The 19067-nt window shown below is 41.9% G+C and overlaps 1 protein-coding gene across 1 annotated transcript in view; it reads right to left on the bottom strand.

Moving 5' to 3' along the window:
• Positions 1–17746, bottom strand: part of dlgap3 (discs, large (Drosophila) homolog-associated protein 3) — a 29249-nt gene extending 11503 nt beyond the window's left edge. The window contains exons 1-4 of the mRNA XM_034125460.1: positions 17715–17746; positions 7234–8193; positions 6962–7203; positions 413–627 (exon numbers count right to left, since the gene is read on the bottom strand). Coding sequence (XP_033981351.1) covers positions 413–627; positions 6962–7203; positions 7234–8092 — 1316 coding nt within the window. The 5' untranslated portion in view covers positions 8093–8193; positions 17715–17746. The remainder of the gene's footprint in view (positions 1–412; positions 628–6961; positions 7204–7233; positions 8194–17714) is intronic.
• Positions 17747–19067: the final 1321 nt, after the last annotated feature.

Below are 19067 nucleotides of genomic sequence, written 5' to 3'. Positions count from 1 at the left end.
GAAGCTTAATAGACTTTGACCTTTTGCTGTGTTACATAAAATGTCGGCAAATACCCACTTGCTTTTAGGTATCATACAAATCACGATTACTGTCAAATGTTTAAATGAGACTTCTTAAAGTCATCACCATTTCGCTGTTAGCTATGTGGTGGTTACTTTAGGGTATGCGACCGTGGTGTGGTTTGTTGATAGCCTCAACTTAGCTTTCAACTTCTTACGATTGCATTTGTTCAAAAAAAGTCTCAAAACCAAATGTGAAAATGCTTCGGGTTTAGCCTGCACAACAACTTTATCCCAGCACTCTATAAAGGCCAAAAAGTGGCAGTTTGGAGTGTGTATGAATATTTCTCTATGCAAAGCAGCTGAATGGTCTTTCGGCATTCATGCAAACACTACATTTGTGACGTTTGACCTTTGATCCATGCTGATGGACCGTCTGAAGGCATCCCTCTGGGCGATCAGGGTAGATTTGGGCGAGGCTTTTGGGCTGCTGTCTGAGTCAGCGCTGTCATCGTCACCCATGGCCTTGATGTAGCTGCCGCTCCGCATGCGGCGACAAGGAATCTCCCCTCCGCTGTCTGTCCCACTGCCAGCGCCATATCCCCCACCCCAGTCATCTGAAGGGACCTGAGACACATCACATCCACACAATCATTCACATAGTCATGGATAAGTATAAAAAGGGCAGAGGAGGATGAATCTGGGACATACAGTGAGTAGTACAATCCTGTATAATAAGGTCAAACAGCTTTAGTAGGTAGTCAGTCTCAGTGTTAGAAGTATAAGTATGTGTTAAAAGTAGATTTGCATTCTTCTTCTACAAAACTGTTAAGGAAAAAGCAATTGATCACAGTGTTAATAATGAGAGTTGTGATATTGAAGGTGTTAGCACTGCACTATTGGCAGCGTCTTCTCAATATCTGTAATTGAAGTCAAAGGGTTTCTCGAAATATATATATATATTTCACACCTCGAACAGAAGGAGAGTGATGAATCAGACGTACAGTCATGGCGCACATGCACACGGTGTGAAGCCAACACACTGGCCAAGATGGCTCAAGCATGCTCATACACACAATGAGAACACACACACACACACGCAAACACACACACATGAACGTTCATAGGAGAGGATGATGAAGAAAGAGAGAAAGAGACAAAGTAACTTACAGAAAGAGAGAAACTCTGACAGCTGGAGAAACACTGATACAGAGAAGGAGAAACAGCATAAAGCTAAAAGCTGACAGACAGAACAAATAAAACAATGCACAAAAAAACTGGCAAAATGTAGGGGGACCGGCAGGAAAAGTGGCAGAGAGAGGCACAGACAGGTGTACAGAAAGGAAAAACAAGTAACGGAGAAGCTGAATAACAGAGTGGGAAGACAGATGGGCAGATGAATGAGAATATGATGAGAAAAGAAAATGAAAAAAACACAAACAGAAACACAGTCAACACAAGAAAACGACACATAGAGAATTGATAAGAAGCAATAAGATGAAACTAAAACAATTAGGTTCCCACTGTGGCCGTCATGTGAAATGTATGACTTCATAAGTCAGGACGCTTTCTTAGCTCTTCAAATGACCCCTTTCTGGCATGTTGTTGTTCTTAAAGAAAAAGCATAAGACCAAATCCAACTCAGTGGATTAACTGATTGTCATATACTGTCATTCCCTGCATAACATGTCCCTAGGAAATTCCATGATATTCCAAATCATGACATGATTTTTGGGGAACATCACCAATGAAAAACAGAAAGCCAGGCAGTTATAAAGAGAGAAAATGAAACACAGTTTATTTCTTTAAAGCTGCATTAAGTTGGCCACAAACTAGAGGATAATTGGACAGATTTTGGGTCGGATTTCTTCTCTAAAGAATTGCAGACGTCAGGCTGTCTGGATCCTGTAGTGTGTTCTTCTTAATGTTACCAAACTGGATTCCTCCCAATGTTGAATTGTATATATATATAACATGGAAATCTTTCAAAATAAGCCCTAACATAACCTGAATACTCATTATTTTCTAAATGTTCTCACTTTGTCTTTGTGTACTTTGCTGCAGGGCAAGTAGGGTATGGTGGGGTTTATCTTAGCCTGGAAACAAATTTGGAGTTTATCAACCAGCAAACCAAAACGATAATCTAAAAGAGGCTAAAAATCTCTGCAGCCATGCTGGGAACTGCAGGGTTAGGTGATCACTTTCTGTGGGTTTGTTTGCCTTTCATCAATATCATTTGATCCATTACTACTGCCATTGCTACTCTTAAAGTACAATACAAGTGCAGCTTTAATAATACCCATCAACCTTGTACAGAGTTCACATTCACACAAGCATTTGCACGAGTTGAGTCATACATAAGAATACAAAGGGTGAAGGAGCGAGCAAGGATTCAGCAATTGCATCATACATTGAGTACTAACATCATGTATCATGTATGGTGAAACGGTCATGGTAAGCTTTTCTGTAAATTGGTGCATTATTATCCTTGAACTGTTAAGGGAAAAGCAATTGAATAGTGTGAATGAATTATTGTTGCTATATTGTAGGTGATAACACTACACTATTGGACCAATATTATATTTGTATTCAGTCCCAACAAGCTTATGAGAGGGAGAGGGAATCTGTCATGGCAAGGACAATAGTGGTGGGGATGAATTGTATTAATGGTTATGGCAGTCCCTCATTATTTGGTACTTTGCAACACATTTGAGGTAAATGTGACTTCAAGAGTCGATGAGAAGGGTATTCAGATCACCTGTTGTGCAGGTTGTCAGCACGGACTCTTAATTAAGAATGAAGTGCAGTTTGGTGCATCAGGGGGTGACAAAGCCCTTTCTTTAGGGCTCAATAGAGGTAGAACTGCACACCCAGGCCATTGTGATCATTTCTTTATATAATGCAAACAGCTTTTTTTAGCAGATAATGTTATCTCAAGCTTCCTAGAAAAACAGTAGAGCATCATGGGAAATTCAAAGAAAATCCATATAACTTTGACATTTGTTGAGAATGTAAAATAAGTCTAGATTCCGATAAGGATAACAAAGCTTAATAGCCCTTAAGAGAGCACATAAGGTTAAACGCTATTAAGAGCAGGGAGGAGGCCTTTTAAGAGGCTTCAGAGTGAACTAAGCAGAGGAGGAAATGACGGAAAGACAAAGGGGTGAACACTAAATATAAGTGAGTTAATGAAATGCTACAGATTAGATTGTGCTGGGATAATGTTTGTGGTGGATTTCATTAAAGATGCACTCACATCTCCCCACCACAAATAAATAACGCTGTTACGCCATGAAAGTGATTACAGCACTAACATATTTGGCATTGATTAAGAACTTAAATTACCAGCATGGGAAATAAACATAGGAAAAACAATAAAGAAAAACACATCAGCATGTGAAACTATGTTTTGAAAAACAATTTTAAGCTGCTTTTGAAGAACGGCTTCCAATTTATTAATATTGATTACTTGAAATACTCTTTTTAATAACACCATGTCTTAATATAGAGCTCAAACTTAATATCCATTCTTTGCCCAATGAATGTTTTTTCTCCAACTAATCAAACCTTTAACAAATAATTCAATCTCCTTTCCATTAGGTAACCTGCATCAAGGCATATTTTAGTATTATTGTATAACACATACAGGCTTTATTTGTATTGAAAGCCTCTTCATACACATTTCATATTTTTTAAAAGGCATTTTGTTAATTATCAAAGAGGCATTTTACTACAATTTAAAAGGGCAAAGTGTGGAATCACAACAGGAAGTACTGTACCAGCGGAAAGACCCCTTTCAACATTCCAGTATATTGCAAATGCTGAGTTTTGCAGTCTCACACAAGAATGTAACCAAATAAAAACACCTACACCAGTTGACACACACACAAACACACACACACACACACACACACACACACACACACACACACACACACACACACACACACACACACACACACACACACACACACACACACACACACACACACACACACACACACACACACACACACAGTCAAGGCCCGCGGGGTTTGGCATCCAGCTGAGTCTGTGTTTTTAAGGTCATCACTTAAAATATGATTCAGCCTAATCTCCTGGTCCCCCTGGCCTTCTACTATCTCTCTCATTTTCTCATCCTGCTCTGTCTCTCCTCCTCACGCCTCGCCCCCTGGCTACCATCACCTCCTTTATCTCCTCTCTATCCCTGAGCTTGCTTTGCTATCTCCACGTCCCTCTATCTTTTCACCCCCCTCTTCTCTCCCGCCTATATTTGTGTCTCTACTCCTTCGCTGTTTCAGTCTTCATTTCACTCTTGCACCATACTCTGTTTTTTTGTATCTTATCTATCAGACCCAGGCCCAGGGAAAAGGAGAGGCTTAGGAAATGGAGAGCGCCGGGTTCAGATGCGGCACGTTGTGATTGGCGTGGACAACGGGGGAGGAAGCCTGTTACATGTCCTTTTGACTCTGATCACAGTAATTCAGACCTGTGAAGAGTCACTTGTTCCTTTGCTTTAATTTTCACTTTGAGCTGCCATACTTTTTTCTCATCTTTTTGCAGAAATCCTGAGTGATGCCCCAGCGTCGACCTGTATGTGCATGTTAGTGTCACAAAGTGCCCGTTGGTACCTTGAAAGCAATTTTTGTGTATTTCTGACTTTAAGGAGCAGTTGAAAATGCACTGTATTTGTACGGTATTACAATGTCTTCCCTGTTCTCTCCTTCTCAATATTGTAAGATTAGTCTATCCATGACTTTGTGAACACGGCTCTTTGTGATGCAAACAAGGAAGATCTAATTAAGGGTCGTCAAACCAACAAACTTGTGCCACAAGGATATTTACTTTAAACTTTTGGAAATAGGAATATTAGCATTCATTTTGAGCCCTGTTTCTGACCACCTAATCCAGTAGTCCAATATTTATTCTTCTTTAAGCTTTGTATCTTGTTGCCACCAATACCTGAGGGAAATATGTTACTCTTTAGCTGCACAATGCTCCACTGGGTAGCAAAACAGTTGTAAAGCTCTCTAAAAGGTAAGAGGAACTGCAGAGCTGAGTGTGTGATTTCATATCCAAGTAGAAATGTGATCCACTGTTTGAATGACAATATTTATAGACGCTTTAAACCCGTTGTTGAATATGTGGTGTCGATTCTTTACACAATCTGTCTGCACTTGTCTGGCAGCAATCATTGTCAATTTTGCTTCCAGAGAATGAGGCTTCAGTTTGGAGTTGATGCTTCACTGTGGCACCTGTGCTGCCATTTGTCCTGAGGTCTAGTACTTCTGGAGTAGACCTGAAGAGCTCTATCTCTGCAGCTCCAGGAAGCTGTCTGCTCTGAAGCCATGGATCAATCAGGTTGACTCTAGCACATCCAAGCACCTCACATAAATTCACTCCACAAACTCTCTCCACCTTTTCCTCGCAAAACTGCAAGTGACGCCGGGAGATATGAGGAAAGTTGCAATGTGGAACTTCATTCCTTGTCCTGAGGTGTGAATATGACGCTAGCCCAAGGCACAGAGGCACATTTGTGTGGGGTTCGTCCTTTTGAAAACACCCTGCTCTCTCTCTCTCTCTCTCTCTCTCTCTCTCTCTCTCTCTCTCTCTCTCTCTCTCTCTCTCTCTCTCTCTCTCTCTCTCTCTCTCTCTCTCTCTCTCTCTCTTCTATCAGCAGACCTCAGCTGTGTCTGAAGGATGAGAGTTGGAAAAACACCAGGGACTCCTGTGACTACCTGCTGTTTCCGTAGAAACACAGCCTGCATGGCAGCGCTACCTCCGCACAGCTGGAGATGTTACTGAGTGTGTGTTTGTGTGTGTCTGTTGTTCTTCCAGCTGTCTTTGCGGGTTCAATGTAACAGCCATTAGATTTTCATTTTTAAGGAATTCACGTATACAAAAAAAGGGAGGGCAAAGGGACAACTGCACATGTAGGATTTGGAGATCCATCACAGGGAATGAAAGTGGAACAGTTGGGAGAGACTTTAAATCTCAAAATCTATCAGAAATGGTAACGGTCCATGTTTTTATGATTCACCAAAGAAGTCCATGGGGTCTCTCAGGTTGACATACAACTCCTGATCATGTTTGACATCTTATCTTCTTGACACTTTTTAGGAAAAATATACAATTCATAATTGTTGAATGAAAAGGGGGTTAACATCAAATACATGTATATGATATAAAGAGTTTATGTAGTCAAGTTTTCATCGAAATGTATTGCGAATTTCATCCAAATTCATATACATCCAAATGTATCTGTTAAAGATGTTTCCATTGCAATTTGTCACATTTCCTTCCTGTGTTTTGATCGATACAGGACATTTTCTACCTCAGCCCGGCTTAAAACCCTTTTTTTTGTGGTCTCAGGGTTTGTTTCACTATTTGAAATTGTACATCACAACGCAGGGACAGAAACGCTGCTATTTTCCTGGTGAAATATATGAGTCATGTCTTGTACTGGGTGTATATTTATTTTCTTACTCTTTCTTCTTCTGGGATAAAAACATTTCAAGTTTTTGGCAATTCTTTGAGTAATGCAAACAGTATTAAGTTGTCAGGTAGCAACACAAAGCACCATTTTAGCCATTCGTTCCTTCAAATCTTAGAGCTCTAATCATGAATAGACCATCATAAGGATGCATCTTGAAACAGAAGAAAAAGTCAACATTTGAAGATCATTAGGTGTGATGTTAGACCACTTTTTAACATCATTTTGAAATGGATTTTAGAACATTATCCTCAACTGACGTTGGAAACACAGCTATCACTGTAAAGAGAACTATGCAGAGTTATGACTCAGAGAAGAAGGTGTAATATAGTTCATGCAAATGTGTAAACAAGAGCTAAAGGTTAACCTGCATGAGACATGAGAAAGGTCAGCATGGAGCAGCAAACACTAATACTAATTCCCTGTACACAGACACATAATAATTGGATAACATGCAAGCGTACACACCTGCAAGTAGTGGAAGCTCCTCTCCTTCAGCTTACTCTCCAAGGGCACCAGGGCTTTCTCGTAGCTCACCCCCCTGGTGGAGGGGTACACCTCTCTGGCCTGACTCACTGTCATGGCTGACCAGGTGCTTCTTTTCAGAGAGTGGCCGTGGTGGCCGTGGTGCCCCCCTCCTTCACTCCCAGCCAGAGCCATTGTGGTACAAGCCATGCACTCTGGAGGTCCAGGCCCACCACCACCACCCCCTCCATCACCACCACCACCTCCACCTCCACCTCCACCTCCACCTCCACCACCACCACCACCACCACCACTACGCTCCTTGGGCCTCTTCATGGTGAGCTCCTGGATGGCTGCATCCAGGCTCTCATGCCCACTGGGATACCCTCGCCGGCCCCCGCTGACCAGGTAGCTGCTGTCGCTGTCCAGGTTGTCGTCAGAGCTCCACCAGCCTGCCGTCCTGCTGCGATGGCGTCTGCCTGACTCATGCCTGGAGTCTCCACTCTTGCTACGCTCCCGAGACTTGCTCCTCCTTGCAGAACGAGGCTGGTGACCTGAATAGTGACCCCCGCCGTCCTCCCCTCCACTTCTGTGGCCTCCTCCTCTCTCTCCTCTCTCTCCTCTCTCTCCACGGTAGTCCCCGCCTCCTCTCGTGCCGTTGAACTCCCGTTTGGCCGGCGCCTCCAAGGACTGGGACTTTGCGAAGAGGCGCTGCACAGAGTTGACCAGGTGGCGGATGCGTGAGGGGCTCTCACTGCGCGGCTCAGCCCCCCCACTGGACGCGCGCTGGTACTGCAGTGTGTGGAAGCCGTCGGGATGAAAGGGCACCTGCTGGTCGATCATGTTCGGGGGAATGCGGTGCATCTTCCCTCCATGACCTGAAGACAGGCACTCTTCGCAAGAGTCAAGCGACTGGAGAGGCGGGTGCTGGCTGGGGTGGGAACGTGGAAAGGTTCCCCCTCCAGAGTGGCCGTGGGAGTGGGAATGGTGCCTCTCCAGCGCCAAGGCCTCAGCCTGGCCTGGAGGGTAGTAGTGGCCATCGCTGTGACCCTGGTAGTAGTCCCTGCCCGGGCCCTCACCATCCTCAGGCGGGCAGTGGCAGGGTCCGCTCCCACCGGAGGAATGCTGCGACATGCTACGGCTGACATGGTACCCTTTCACAGGCGCCGGGCCGTGGTGGGCCGTCCGGGCCGAAAGGGGGCGCTGCGGGCGTGACAGGGCTGCACCGGTCTCACCTGGAGGCACAAAAAGAGGAACAAATTAAGTCTTGTTGCCAAGGAGACAGGAGTTGTATTCGTGAAGAAAATATGAATCTTATCAAATAATTGAATCAAGTGGTTCAGTCTTGCAATCAGTAATATTGTACTGTCTTATTACAAGGAGTATCTGGGAGATGATTAGTAGGTGTGTCTGATCTCTGCTCTTACCTTTACGTTAACTCAATAGCTCTTAGCATTTTTAACAGGCACACATGATGAACACATAGGAAAGGGCTATAACTTGTAGGGACATTGATCTCAACCTTAAAATATATGGTTGAGAGTCCGTACAGGTATAAATAACTTGTTATTAGTATTTGTAGCGTATATGTTTAAAGACACAGTGGTGGGAGGTGCAGTGGACTGAGATGAAGGTATGACTTGACAAATGAGTCACATCAGAAAGAAAGGGACTTGCAGATTTATATCAAAGATAGTTTTCTCGCATCTATCAAGTGGCCTGTTAAATTGAAAATGAAAAGAATATGTTTTTCTGATTCCTCATGATTACCATTTTTATTGATGTTGCTCTTCAGTTTTTTACCCAACCAAAGACAAACAGTGCAATTGTTTGCGTTCATCCTGCAGGCCGCAATGTTAATGGGCCACAGGCAGCTTTCTTTTCCTCGCTCATCTCTAAGGCTGCGGTGCTGATAAATCAAGAATATTAGTATTTCTTTCTCTCTCAAGGTGTTTCTTCATTTTCTGCCTCGCTCCCCATTTAACACCCCCATCGCTCCTCACTCTTGTTTATTGTTGTATTCATCACCCCAGCACTTCTTGTTGTCTGTCTCTTTTTTCTTCCTCAATGCCTGCACAGGAGCTCAGAGCACTTGCATGATTTACAGCTGAGGAAAACAGTACATTTATCGATCACTTGCATCTTAATGCGGGAAGAGAGAGTGCCGGCAAGCGTCCAAGCAAACTCAAAAACCTCCGTGCTATCAATGACTGAGCGAATTCCCTGTTATAATACCTGCTGAACATGAAACCATTCACAGTATCCAAGAGATCAGGCACAAGCCGACCTTGCCGTTGCTTCCAAAAGAACAAAAGTGCAGCCGAGGACGAGTGCTTCTCAACAAAACATATGCAGGAAATGAAATCGATACACCAAGCTGCAGCAACAATGTGGCACAATGTAAACCTTATCGCCCACACACACTCGAGTATCTGTAAGTTAAAGTGGACCTATCATGCTATATTTGAATAATATATTATAGGGCCATACCTATATAAAACATGTCTGTGAAGTATTTTTTTCAAAATACCAAACAGATCATGCATTTTAGCCATGCCTCATTTCGCTCTATTTGCTCTATTCCAGCCCTGTTTTTGCAAGGGCTGATTCTGTGGCAAATGAGCTGCAGCTGACCACGCCCCCCTGCAAAGGAGGGGGGCGAGGCACGAGTGTCATGTTACCATGCTGTTACCATGCCACGGCAACCTCTCATTCCCCTGATAGGTGGAGAGTTGGCCATATAGGCGGAGCTCCCTGTTTCTGACGTCAGAACAATTTCAAATCTGTATCAGTCTGTATCAGATCCGTTGCAGCCCCGTTTTTAGAGATTTTGGTATGGAGGAAAATAGAGAGGGTTGTGTTTTTTCTGACACTTGGTGAGTTCCCTGACACACCGGGGACACATATTCATGTATAAAAGACGTACAGAAGTGCATTTTGCATGATAGGTCCCCTTTAAAGTAAACAGAATGAAAACATGAAATCTACGTGTAGCCTTTTTTTTCCCTCACACGGATAAAAACTGAGATTACCTTCCAAATGTGGTAATAATTTATTTTATTGGACTGGCATTAATTGCTGCTCATCCTCTATTACGCACGTTCTCCTATAACTATATAATGAATCAAGGGCGCACGGCCTGTTTGTAATGCACACGAGCATTTCTAGATTGGATTAAACTGAGCTGATATTACTCGACGAAAGGCTGAATGAAGCCGCTCGGCTGGATGGGATTCACTGAGCCTTGTGTTTGTCGGCCTGCTCACAGAGATGAGAGATAGGGGACAGATGCTGGGATAATCATTAAATGGAGTGTGGCGTGTTAGCCTTGATTGGCTGAATGAGAGCCGCCACCCAGGAAGCTCACCCACATCCAGCCGTGTCATTGGTGTAGCCGTGACAACGGGCCTTTCCAAGTCAGCATCCCAGTATTGCATATGTGTGTGTGTGTGGCCCTGCTTATGATAGACACAAAAGTGAGCAGCGCCGCTCTGCCTGGAGGAGTACATTAAACCTTTTTCTGTTTATTATGAAGTCTTTGGCTTTGGAGCAGGCTGCTGGCTAAGAGCTGTCACTCACAGTGGCATGAACGCAAATGCCTGAATGTGGAGTTACGCTCACACCCATTAAAAAAAGACACCCATGTGCAGACAGGAAAGATAGACGCAGCTGAACGTTGGCTGTCTCTTTCCTTTATTACCTTCCCTCTATCCATCCCGCCACATGTCTCCCTCTCCTCAGTCTCTCCTCCTGACCTACTTCTATCCATCCTCCAGTCAGGTCGCTCCCCCCCTACGCTCTCCTCCTTTCTTTCCGTTATTTTCTGAACCTGTCAGTCCTTCTGGCTGTCAGCACTTCTCACTTGAGTTAATTGCAAAGTTTGTTTCCATTGTTCATCTTTTGGCCTCTACTGATCTATCCGTCATCCATCGGTGTTCTCGCTTCATCAATTTTTCTTAGATTATTGAAGTTTTGTAGTATTATGTACACACAATTTGAACAACAAATAAGTGCTTTTGTGTTGTTTTTTGCATGTTTTCAGGTATCTCTTCTAATATGGAAGGGGGATGAATGTTTGCCGTCAACAATCTTTTGGTTTTCTCTATACATTTCAATTCCTGTTTGACAGCCCCCCCCCCCTCTTTCTCTCTGTGTAGGCAGAAATATTCTGCAGCTGCTCAGCAGGGAGTTGGAGCTGTACAACATGCTGTCATTGTTTAACACGGCTTGGCATCAATGTGATTGTTACACAGGCTTCAGTCTGGAGCTGCTTCATTTTAAATATTCATGCGATCATGCCAGCTGCTCTGACCCACTTTCCTAACAGCTGACTCTGCCCGCTCTCTGAGAGTTGTGGGTCAAAAGATGTTTCACATCAGTGTTAATCGTACTGTTAAAATGTTAAAGCTGGAATTCCAGAAATGGCAAATGCATTTGGGTATTTATCGTCCTCATTTAAGGAAATGTTGGTCTGTCTGGAGAGAAGAGAGCTTCTCATGGAGTTCGGAGTACACCATGATATTATTGGATGTGAAAGATGCCACCAACAGAGAATACAATATCTAATGTGAACTAATTTAGAACTTATAGTTTGTAATGTCATACCTATTTGACTAAGCACAAATGGCTTTAAAGGAATAGTTCAACATATTGGAAAATATGCCTTTTGACTTGAAATTTGATGTCACACGGTTAATGTGAGGCTACTGCCAGCAACTTTGCTCAAAGTCTGGAAATGGGCCAACCCAAAATCTAAAAATGTTTACTGTATAAGGCATTAAAGGTGGGGTAGGTAAGTTTGAGAAACCGGCTTGAGATACACTTTTTGTTATATTCCATGGAATGCTCTTAACATCCCGATAGCAATGAATATCTTAAATGCTTTGACAAAAAATCCATAAAAAAATGTCATCTGTGGAAGCCGTAGTACTGTAAAAAGCACGACCAATCATTTGAGCCGGCCCGGCTAAAATAACTGGATGGCCTACCTGCCTGTCAGCCTTCCATCTGTGCACAAACTTATCTCGTGCCCTCATTGGTCATGTGCACGTTCGTGTGTGTTGGAGGAGGGGCTCTGTAAGGAAGTGGCAGATTTTTTCCGGCTGTGTATTTTCAAATTCTAGCACACTCGAGCTGGTTTCTCCAAAATTACCTATCCCACCTTTAAGTAATCCTGCCATAGAAACACTTTTTCTTTATTATACATTCAATGTCATTATCTATAATACAAAATACAGTTTGAATTTGCTACCATTTTGAAAATGTTAAATATGCTTGTCAATTACCTTTTTTTTTCTATGACTAAGATACGAGGACGAGAAGATAATAGTGACATCATAGGACAATAACTGTGACAATAACAATAAAAACTGTAGCTTTTCAAAAAAATAAAACAAAAATATTTTAGACAACTTTAACTCAAGGTAAAATTGTAAATCACAAGAACAGGGCTTGGTCAAAATAAACAAGGGGATATTTTGGCTACAATAGATTGACTATAATCTAACAACTAAAAACTAAAATGCCCGAAGTTTTTTCTAACTAGACAATAGTTCGTTTCTTTGACTAAGATAAGAATAAGATGCCCAAACGTCTGGTCATCGAAAACAGACTGATGTGCTTCACTATGATAACAAAACAATGACATTTGACTTATGAGTAAGACTACTGTATATAGAAAGAATAGCTGGCAAAATCAACTACCAATGTGGGAGACAATAGAGAGAGACAGTCATTTGGACGAGGCAGCCGCAGTCTCGGCTCTGATTGAAATGGGGTAAAGCTGCAAGTTTGACTGCAGATACAATGAACGACTGCAGATACAATGAACGACTGCAGATACAATGAACGAAGCCACAGTGTGGTCAGAGCCAGATATGTCGACTCATTTAAGAAGACGAGAAGTTGAGCTGAATAGAGCCCCTATAGAATTGTACTCAAACAATGGGAACGTTTTCATTAGTCTGGTATCAGTCCCTATGTGCCAGTACAGTAGACTTCAATGATGCACACCCATAATGGAGAGAATGATAGACAATAGTGTAAAAATGGGGATGGAAATAATAGAGGATTGGCTCTGCTCTGTGTTGGCTGCACTTCCCTCTTTGCCAGCCAGAGAAACATGCATGCTGGGAAACTGGCGGAAGGACTGATTTTCTCTTCTCAGCTTTTAGCCATGAATGATCTATTTTCTTACACACACACACACACACACACACACACACACACACACACACACACACACACACACACACACACACACACACACACACACACACACACACACACACACACACACACACACACACACACACACCACACACACACCACACACACACACACACACACACACACACACACACGCAGCCATATGACTGCCGTAGCTAACCCATAGTGATCCAGAGAGAATCAAGGATGATTGGAAAGAAGGAACATTTCAAGGGCGATCCGTTGAAGAGGACCATGCGGCTGCAGCTTGTCAGCCCTGTTCATACAGAGAAAAAGGCTCATGTGGAATAAGTGGAAAGAAATATAAAGAAGAGAAGAAAAGATAATGGTTAAGGGTTAGAAAAACACCTACTGGCACATGCTTTCATATCGTTTTTGGAAGAAGATGTTTTATAGATGCACACTCTCAGGTGGGAATTGGCAGGAGCTTATATACAAGAATGGTGGTGCAGATGGGTACGCTGCACCTGCTACCTCCCATGCACACACATTCTGGATAAAAGGGACATAAATAGGTGTTGGTGATGTTGGCTAAGAATTGACTTTACCTTGAGATGTCTATAAGGAGCAGCGAAGAGCGAGGCTGAGGGACATGTGGTAGAAATGCAGCACGAAAGACAGATTGGAAACGATGGAGTGAGAGACTGAGAGAGTGTGAGAGCAAATGTGTGAGAGAAAGAGTGGGAGATGATGGCCACAGCACAGGGGAAATATGCTCCCATCATAAGGGCACAATTGAAGAGTGCCTAGGGGGCAATTCCTCTATCTATCTCTCCTAGTCTCCTCCTCCTCCTCTTGCCCTGTTTTCCAATCTCTTATCATTCCCATTCCTGCTTTTTCCACCCTCCTCCTATCTCCCATCCTCTTACAGCACATTTGAGCAGAAACGATTGTCCATAAGGCCGGGGTTAAACTTGTTCAACGCCTAAAGTTAACAAAATGGTCAGCAGATTATTTAATAAAATCACAATAAATTCAAGTTTATGTTATGAAACTTTAATTTTGTGTGTGGTGGCGGCACTCAATATGAACAAAAACATTAAATCAACCCAATAACTATTCAAGAGCACCATGCCTTCAAGGTAACACCAATATGATTTGCAAACAGATACAAAAGGCAGCTACGAAAACATCAAGTCTTCCGACAAAAACAACAAATTAGGTTCGGTTTCCTTGCCTTTACAAATACCCATATGGTCTTTGCTCTAGTAGTGTCACCATCAAGCCACCTCTGTGTGAGTTTGTAAAGATTAAGACGGGGTGTTAGGTACCAAAAACTTGTTTAAGGCTTTATTGTGTAGATCATGGTTAAACAGGGCTTCTGTATCATCCACTATGTTTAATGTATAACATGTTTCACAATCTAATAAATGTATGGAAGCTGGGAAACAAACTGAGACTATATGGCCATATTTATTACTTTATCATTATTGGGTCATTCCTCTCCAGCATAACAATATAATCAATACAATTAAAACAACAAGGACCGTGACAAGCGACAGAAAATGGATGGGTGGATTAACCAATTAAACTGATTCATTCATTTCAGTTCAATAACATCGACCATTATGAGTCCATAGTTTCCTAGCTACTGTAGCTATAGCGACAGTGACCGTTTGTATGGTGATGGTGTAACAGTCACATTTCAGTAACAGTGTTTACGGATGTATAACTTCAACCTATACGGCCTGATATTGGAAACAGAAACTATCTAATAACCTTACTGTCTACAAACAGCAAGAGAAACATATTTTACACTTTTGTTCCTTTACTTGAATACATTTCACACCTTCAAAATATGTTTTAGGGAAACCTAATTTATTTTTCAAACCTGCACACAGTGACGAATGTTCAGAAGAATCATTTGTGCACCGATCCATCAACCCGTTGCCCTTTAAATCTTAGCTTAGAAATACGATATTCAGTGGTTGTGCATTACATCTAAATCTAAATATCTACTGTGGATGTTGTTGTATTTACTGTAAGCTAGCTCCAATCAGTTTTTAGTCAAAATACTATCTAGTTTAAAATCTATCCAGATCCAAAATATCATCACTTTTTAGATGTTTGAGTGCAATTGTGATAGTAAGCACATGATTTGTGAGGTCACAGCAGTGGCGAGCCGTCAGGGCCCTCTAGGACCTCTCTGAGGGCCTAAGATATTCTAAAAAAAAATATTTGAAAACTTTGAAGAAAAGAAAAATATTAAAAAAATATTTATTTAGTTATATTTTGTATTAGTTTTACCAAAAATAACTTGATTTAATTGTATTTAAAAGAACATTTCCAAAGAAATAAATCCTTCGAATCTGCCTGTTCAGTTTCTGTTGGAATGTGAAGGGTTAAATGAAAGAATCTCCTTTAGCCGTCTCTGCGAGTTACTGTGAAGACAGGAGCTGATTGGTGGTCCTGCTGTACATTCACAGAGGGCCCGCTATAGTAACTCAATGAGAGAGTAATGTCAAATGACAGTACAATTGACCAATCATATCTTCCCTCTAAATGGGTGGGCTTTATTTTCGCGGACTTTATGACAAGTTCCGCCCGCTGTGAAGTTTATGCATGTGTGTTATAAAGTGGTGCAGTGACGCGTCCTAAAACCCGGAAGTAAGCTGCGCTCGGGTTCCCTCGACAAAAAAGCAATGGGGTTTCTCCATAGGATTTTGGAAAATAGCTAGAAATAAGGTCTGTGGAAAACAAACCTGTTCGATAAATGCACGTTTTGTTCAGCCGGATAATATCCACATGTCTACCCTACTTTTATAATTTTCTAATCATAAATCAAATCGATAGATTTATGATCGATAGATTTATGATTAGCATAAGTTTGTTCATGATGGCTCATGTCAGAGGGCCTAGGTATAAAAGTCACGGCTCGCCACTGGGTCACAGTGACCTTGCTCTTTCAACTACAAAAACGTAATAAGTTCATCTTTCATCCAAGTCAGCATTTGTGCCAAATTTGAAGAAATCCCATCGCGGCATTCCTGAGATATAGCGTTCACAAGGATGGGACTGACGGAAAACCCTGAAAATAAATTGCTTCCGGAGCGGAGGCGTGAAAACAGATACATTATCAGAAACCTGCAGAGCAAGCAAATGCTGTTTGAACAAGGATATCAAGAAGAGGGAAACTGAATAGGAAGATATTTTCTGGAGTCTGAGTCATTTTCCTTAACTGACAAGGAATTTGGTACATTTTTATGTTTTGTTCTCTTCTTGCATGTAATGAAATCACATGTCTTAATGTATTCTTCTCTGTTAGAAACAGTCTTTCAGCCAACTTTCATCAGCTTGATTGAATTAACGTGATGGAGAAAACACATTTAGTATAAAGCTGTATGTTTACAGCCCTAGAAGGCTTCTGACTGTGACTTAATGAGAAGGAAAATACCAACAGCACTTAGCAGAGAGCTGCTAGCTTGTAATTAGCCTGCGTTTTCCCTCCTTACCTTGGTTAGCATGAGAGGACTTTTAAGACGAGGTCGACAAGAGATCAAAAGCAATCAGAGAATAGACTAAAAGGCTCATTCACACAGACATTAGACATTAACCTTCTGTAGGAGGGCACTTGCCATTCAACATACACTGTCGTGCTTGATCATATGCTGTGTTTCTGTAACCTCTCTCCTTCCTTTCAGGTTTGTATCTCTTATTTTGTACTGTATGTCTTTCTTATTCCCTCCTTCCTCCTGTTCCTTTCACTTCATAACTCTTTTTACCTCTTCCCCTCTCTGTCACTCTCTCAGTGCGTAGCTTCTCCTTCTCTCTTTCCCTAAATCCCTCTAGTCACTCGTGTTATGTTGTATTACAAACTCTCCTGACAGAAAATCAAAGGTAGATGCAGCTCAGAGGAGAATCAAGACACACAGGCACAAACTGCAGCTCAAAGTGTTTCTCCTCCGTCATAAAGTAAGGTTGCCTTAAGCTGTCAATGTCCCTGACATGGTTTTTAAATTCCTCTCTTTTTCACACAACTGAGATGTTTTTAGAAGAACGGTCTAATTCACATTAGCAGCAATAGCCACCATGGTTGAATAGATACATCAAATAGAGATCAATAAACCCTGTGGAGATGTCAACTGCTGCTTTCCAAGGTCATAAATTGACTTTTATTATCAACTATGCCAAACATGCTAGTAGACTGGCAGAGGAAGTGGTTTGCTTTACTCAGTTTCTAAGCAATGATACATTTGAATTTGTTTCTGACATTTCTTCTACTTCTTCTCTTATTTTCTGTTTAAAGGTCCTTTAAGAATCCAATAAAGACATTTGTAAAATCCCTCCATGACAATCTGTTGAATAAGACAATGTGATATGATCAAAGGCTTAAGAAAAGTTTCTTAAAGAACTCTGTTGGACAAGACAATTTCATTTTCCGAGATAAAGAATGAACTTTACCCGGAGAAACTCAGCGCTGATGAAGTTTCAGACCCGATGTTTGACTGAGAGGTGATCACAGGGAAGGAAAAGTCACAGCAGGACGTATGAAAGAGCAAAGATGTAATCAGAAAAATAAATTACTTACAAATGAAAATCAGGCAGTGTGACGTATCACTCCATTTTTAATTCATGACTTTACCAGTTTATAGACGTATTCCCAAGACGGGGTCACTTCAAAACTCCGAACGCTGCACATACATGGATACCGGCTGCAGCTGTGTCCACAGATGCAAATCACAAACACACAGGGGGATGGACACACACACACACGCACACACACACACTTCTAACCAGCTGACTGTAGTGTTGCTAGGTTACATAGTGAACTAGGTTACTACATGTAGAACGTATTTGCATAAGTCTCACATGGGTGTTCTGAGAAAGAGAGAGTATAGTTTACTACGGGGATCAGTGATGATGATCAGGCTCATCTCTCGAGGTGGCAAACATCACCAAACATCTCAGCATTGCAGCAAGATTTGAGCTTATTTGTGTGTTTTTTGTTGTCGTGAATGTTTCGAATACAAATGCTTGAAATGCAAATACAGTATGCATGCAAAATGTATATGTGCATTTGCATAATGTATGTGTGTATGTGTGCGGCCCTCATGCTGGTGCTTTGATGTAGGATTGCCTTGTACGGTTGCTTTGAGGCCAAAGCCAATACAGAGGTGGGCCAACTTCTTTCCTTTCCTTTCCTTTCCTCTCCTCTCCACTTGCTACCTTCCCTTTCATCTCATCACTTCTCAGTTCCTTTCCCTTTCCTTACAATCCATACTTTTTATTATGCATTTCCATCACACTTTTCTCTCCTTTGAGCTCTCTCTCTTCTCCCTGCCGCTCCTCAGTAGCAGAAACTAATATCAATGCTAAGAGTGCAGCGACAGTCTTGAAAACTCAGATTGAGGAGGGTTAATAACACCTAATCTGTTTAAGGTGCACAATAAATACTTTGGCAGTCATGTCGACTTCACTTTAGGTGTTTACATCATTAATTTAAAGGCAGGGAGTGTCTGCATGATTACATTTCCGGATAGATGTAACATGTCCTGGTACAATAACACACACAGTGACCTTTAGATAGTAGGTTAGTCCATCTATTAGATGCACACAGAAAGGTGAAAACAGTTTTGTGCTGAGAGGTGTTCAGCTTCTCCTAATAGGGACAAACCTGTGCAATATAGGGAGGAAATGAAAGGAAGTAAAGTTCTATGTTTTGAGTGTGTGTGTGCACTACCATGCACAGCAGCTTTTCCAGGTTTTTCTGAGGTTTAGTTTAGCATTCAACATTTTACTCTGATTCTGAAAAAAACAAAGAAACAGACCTTGACGCAATAAACGCCTTGAGTGAAAATAAATTAGAACTTTATGCTTGACAGTAGAGGTCTCGGGGATTTGCTTTGATACTTGACTGCTGCTATATTGACTTCACTTGACA

Source organism: Trematomus bernacchii, unplaced genomic scaffold (genome assembly GCF_902827165.1).
Source record: "Trematomus bernacchii unplaced genomic scaffold, fTreBer1.1, whole genome shotgun sequence".
NCBI lineage: Eukaryota > Metazoa > Chordata > Actinopteri > Perciformes > Nototheniidae > Trematomus > Trematomus bernacchii.
Note: the sequence above shows the minus strand (reverse complement) of the source record. Positions and strands in the feature narration are given on the sequence as shown.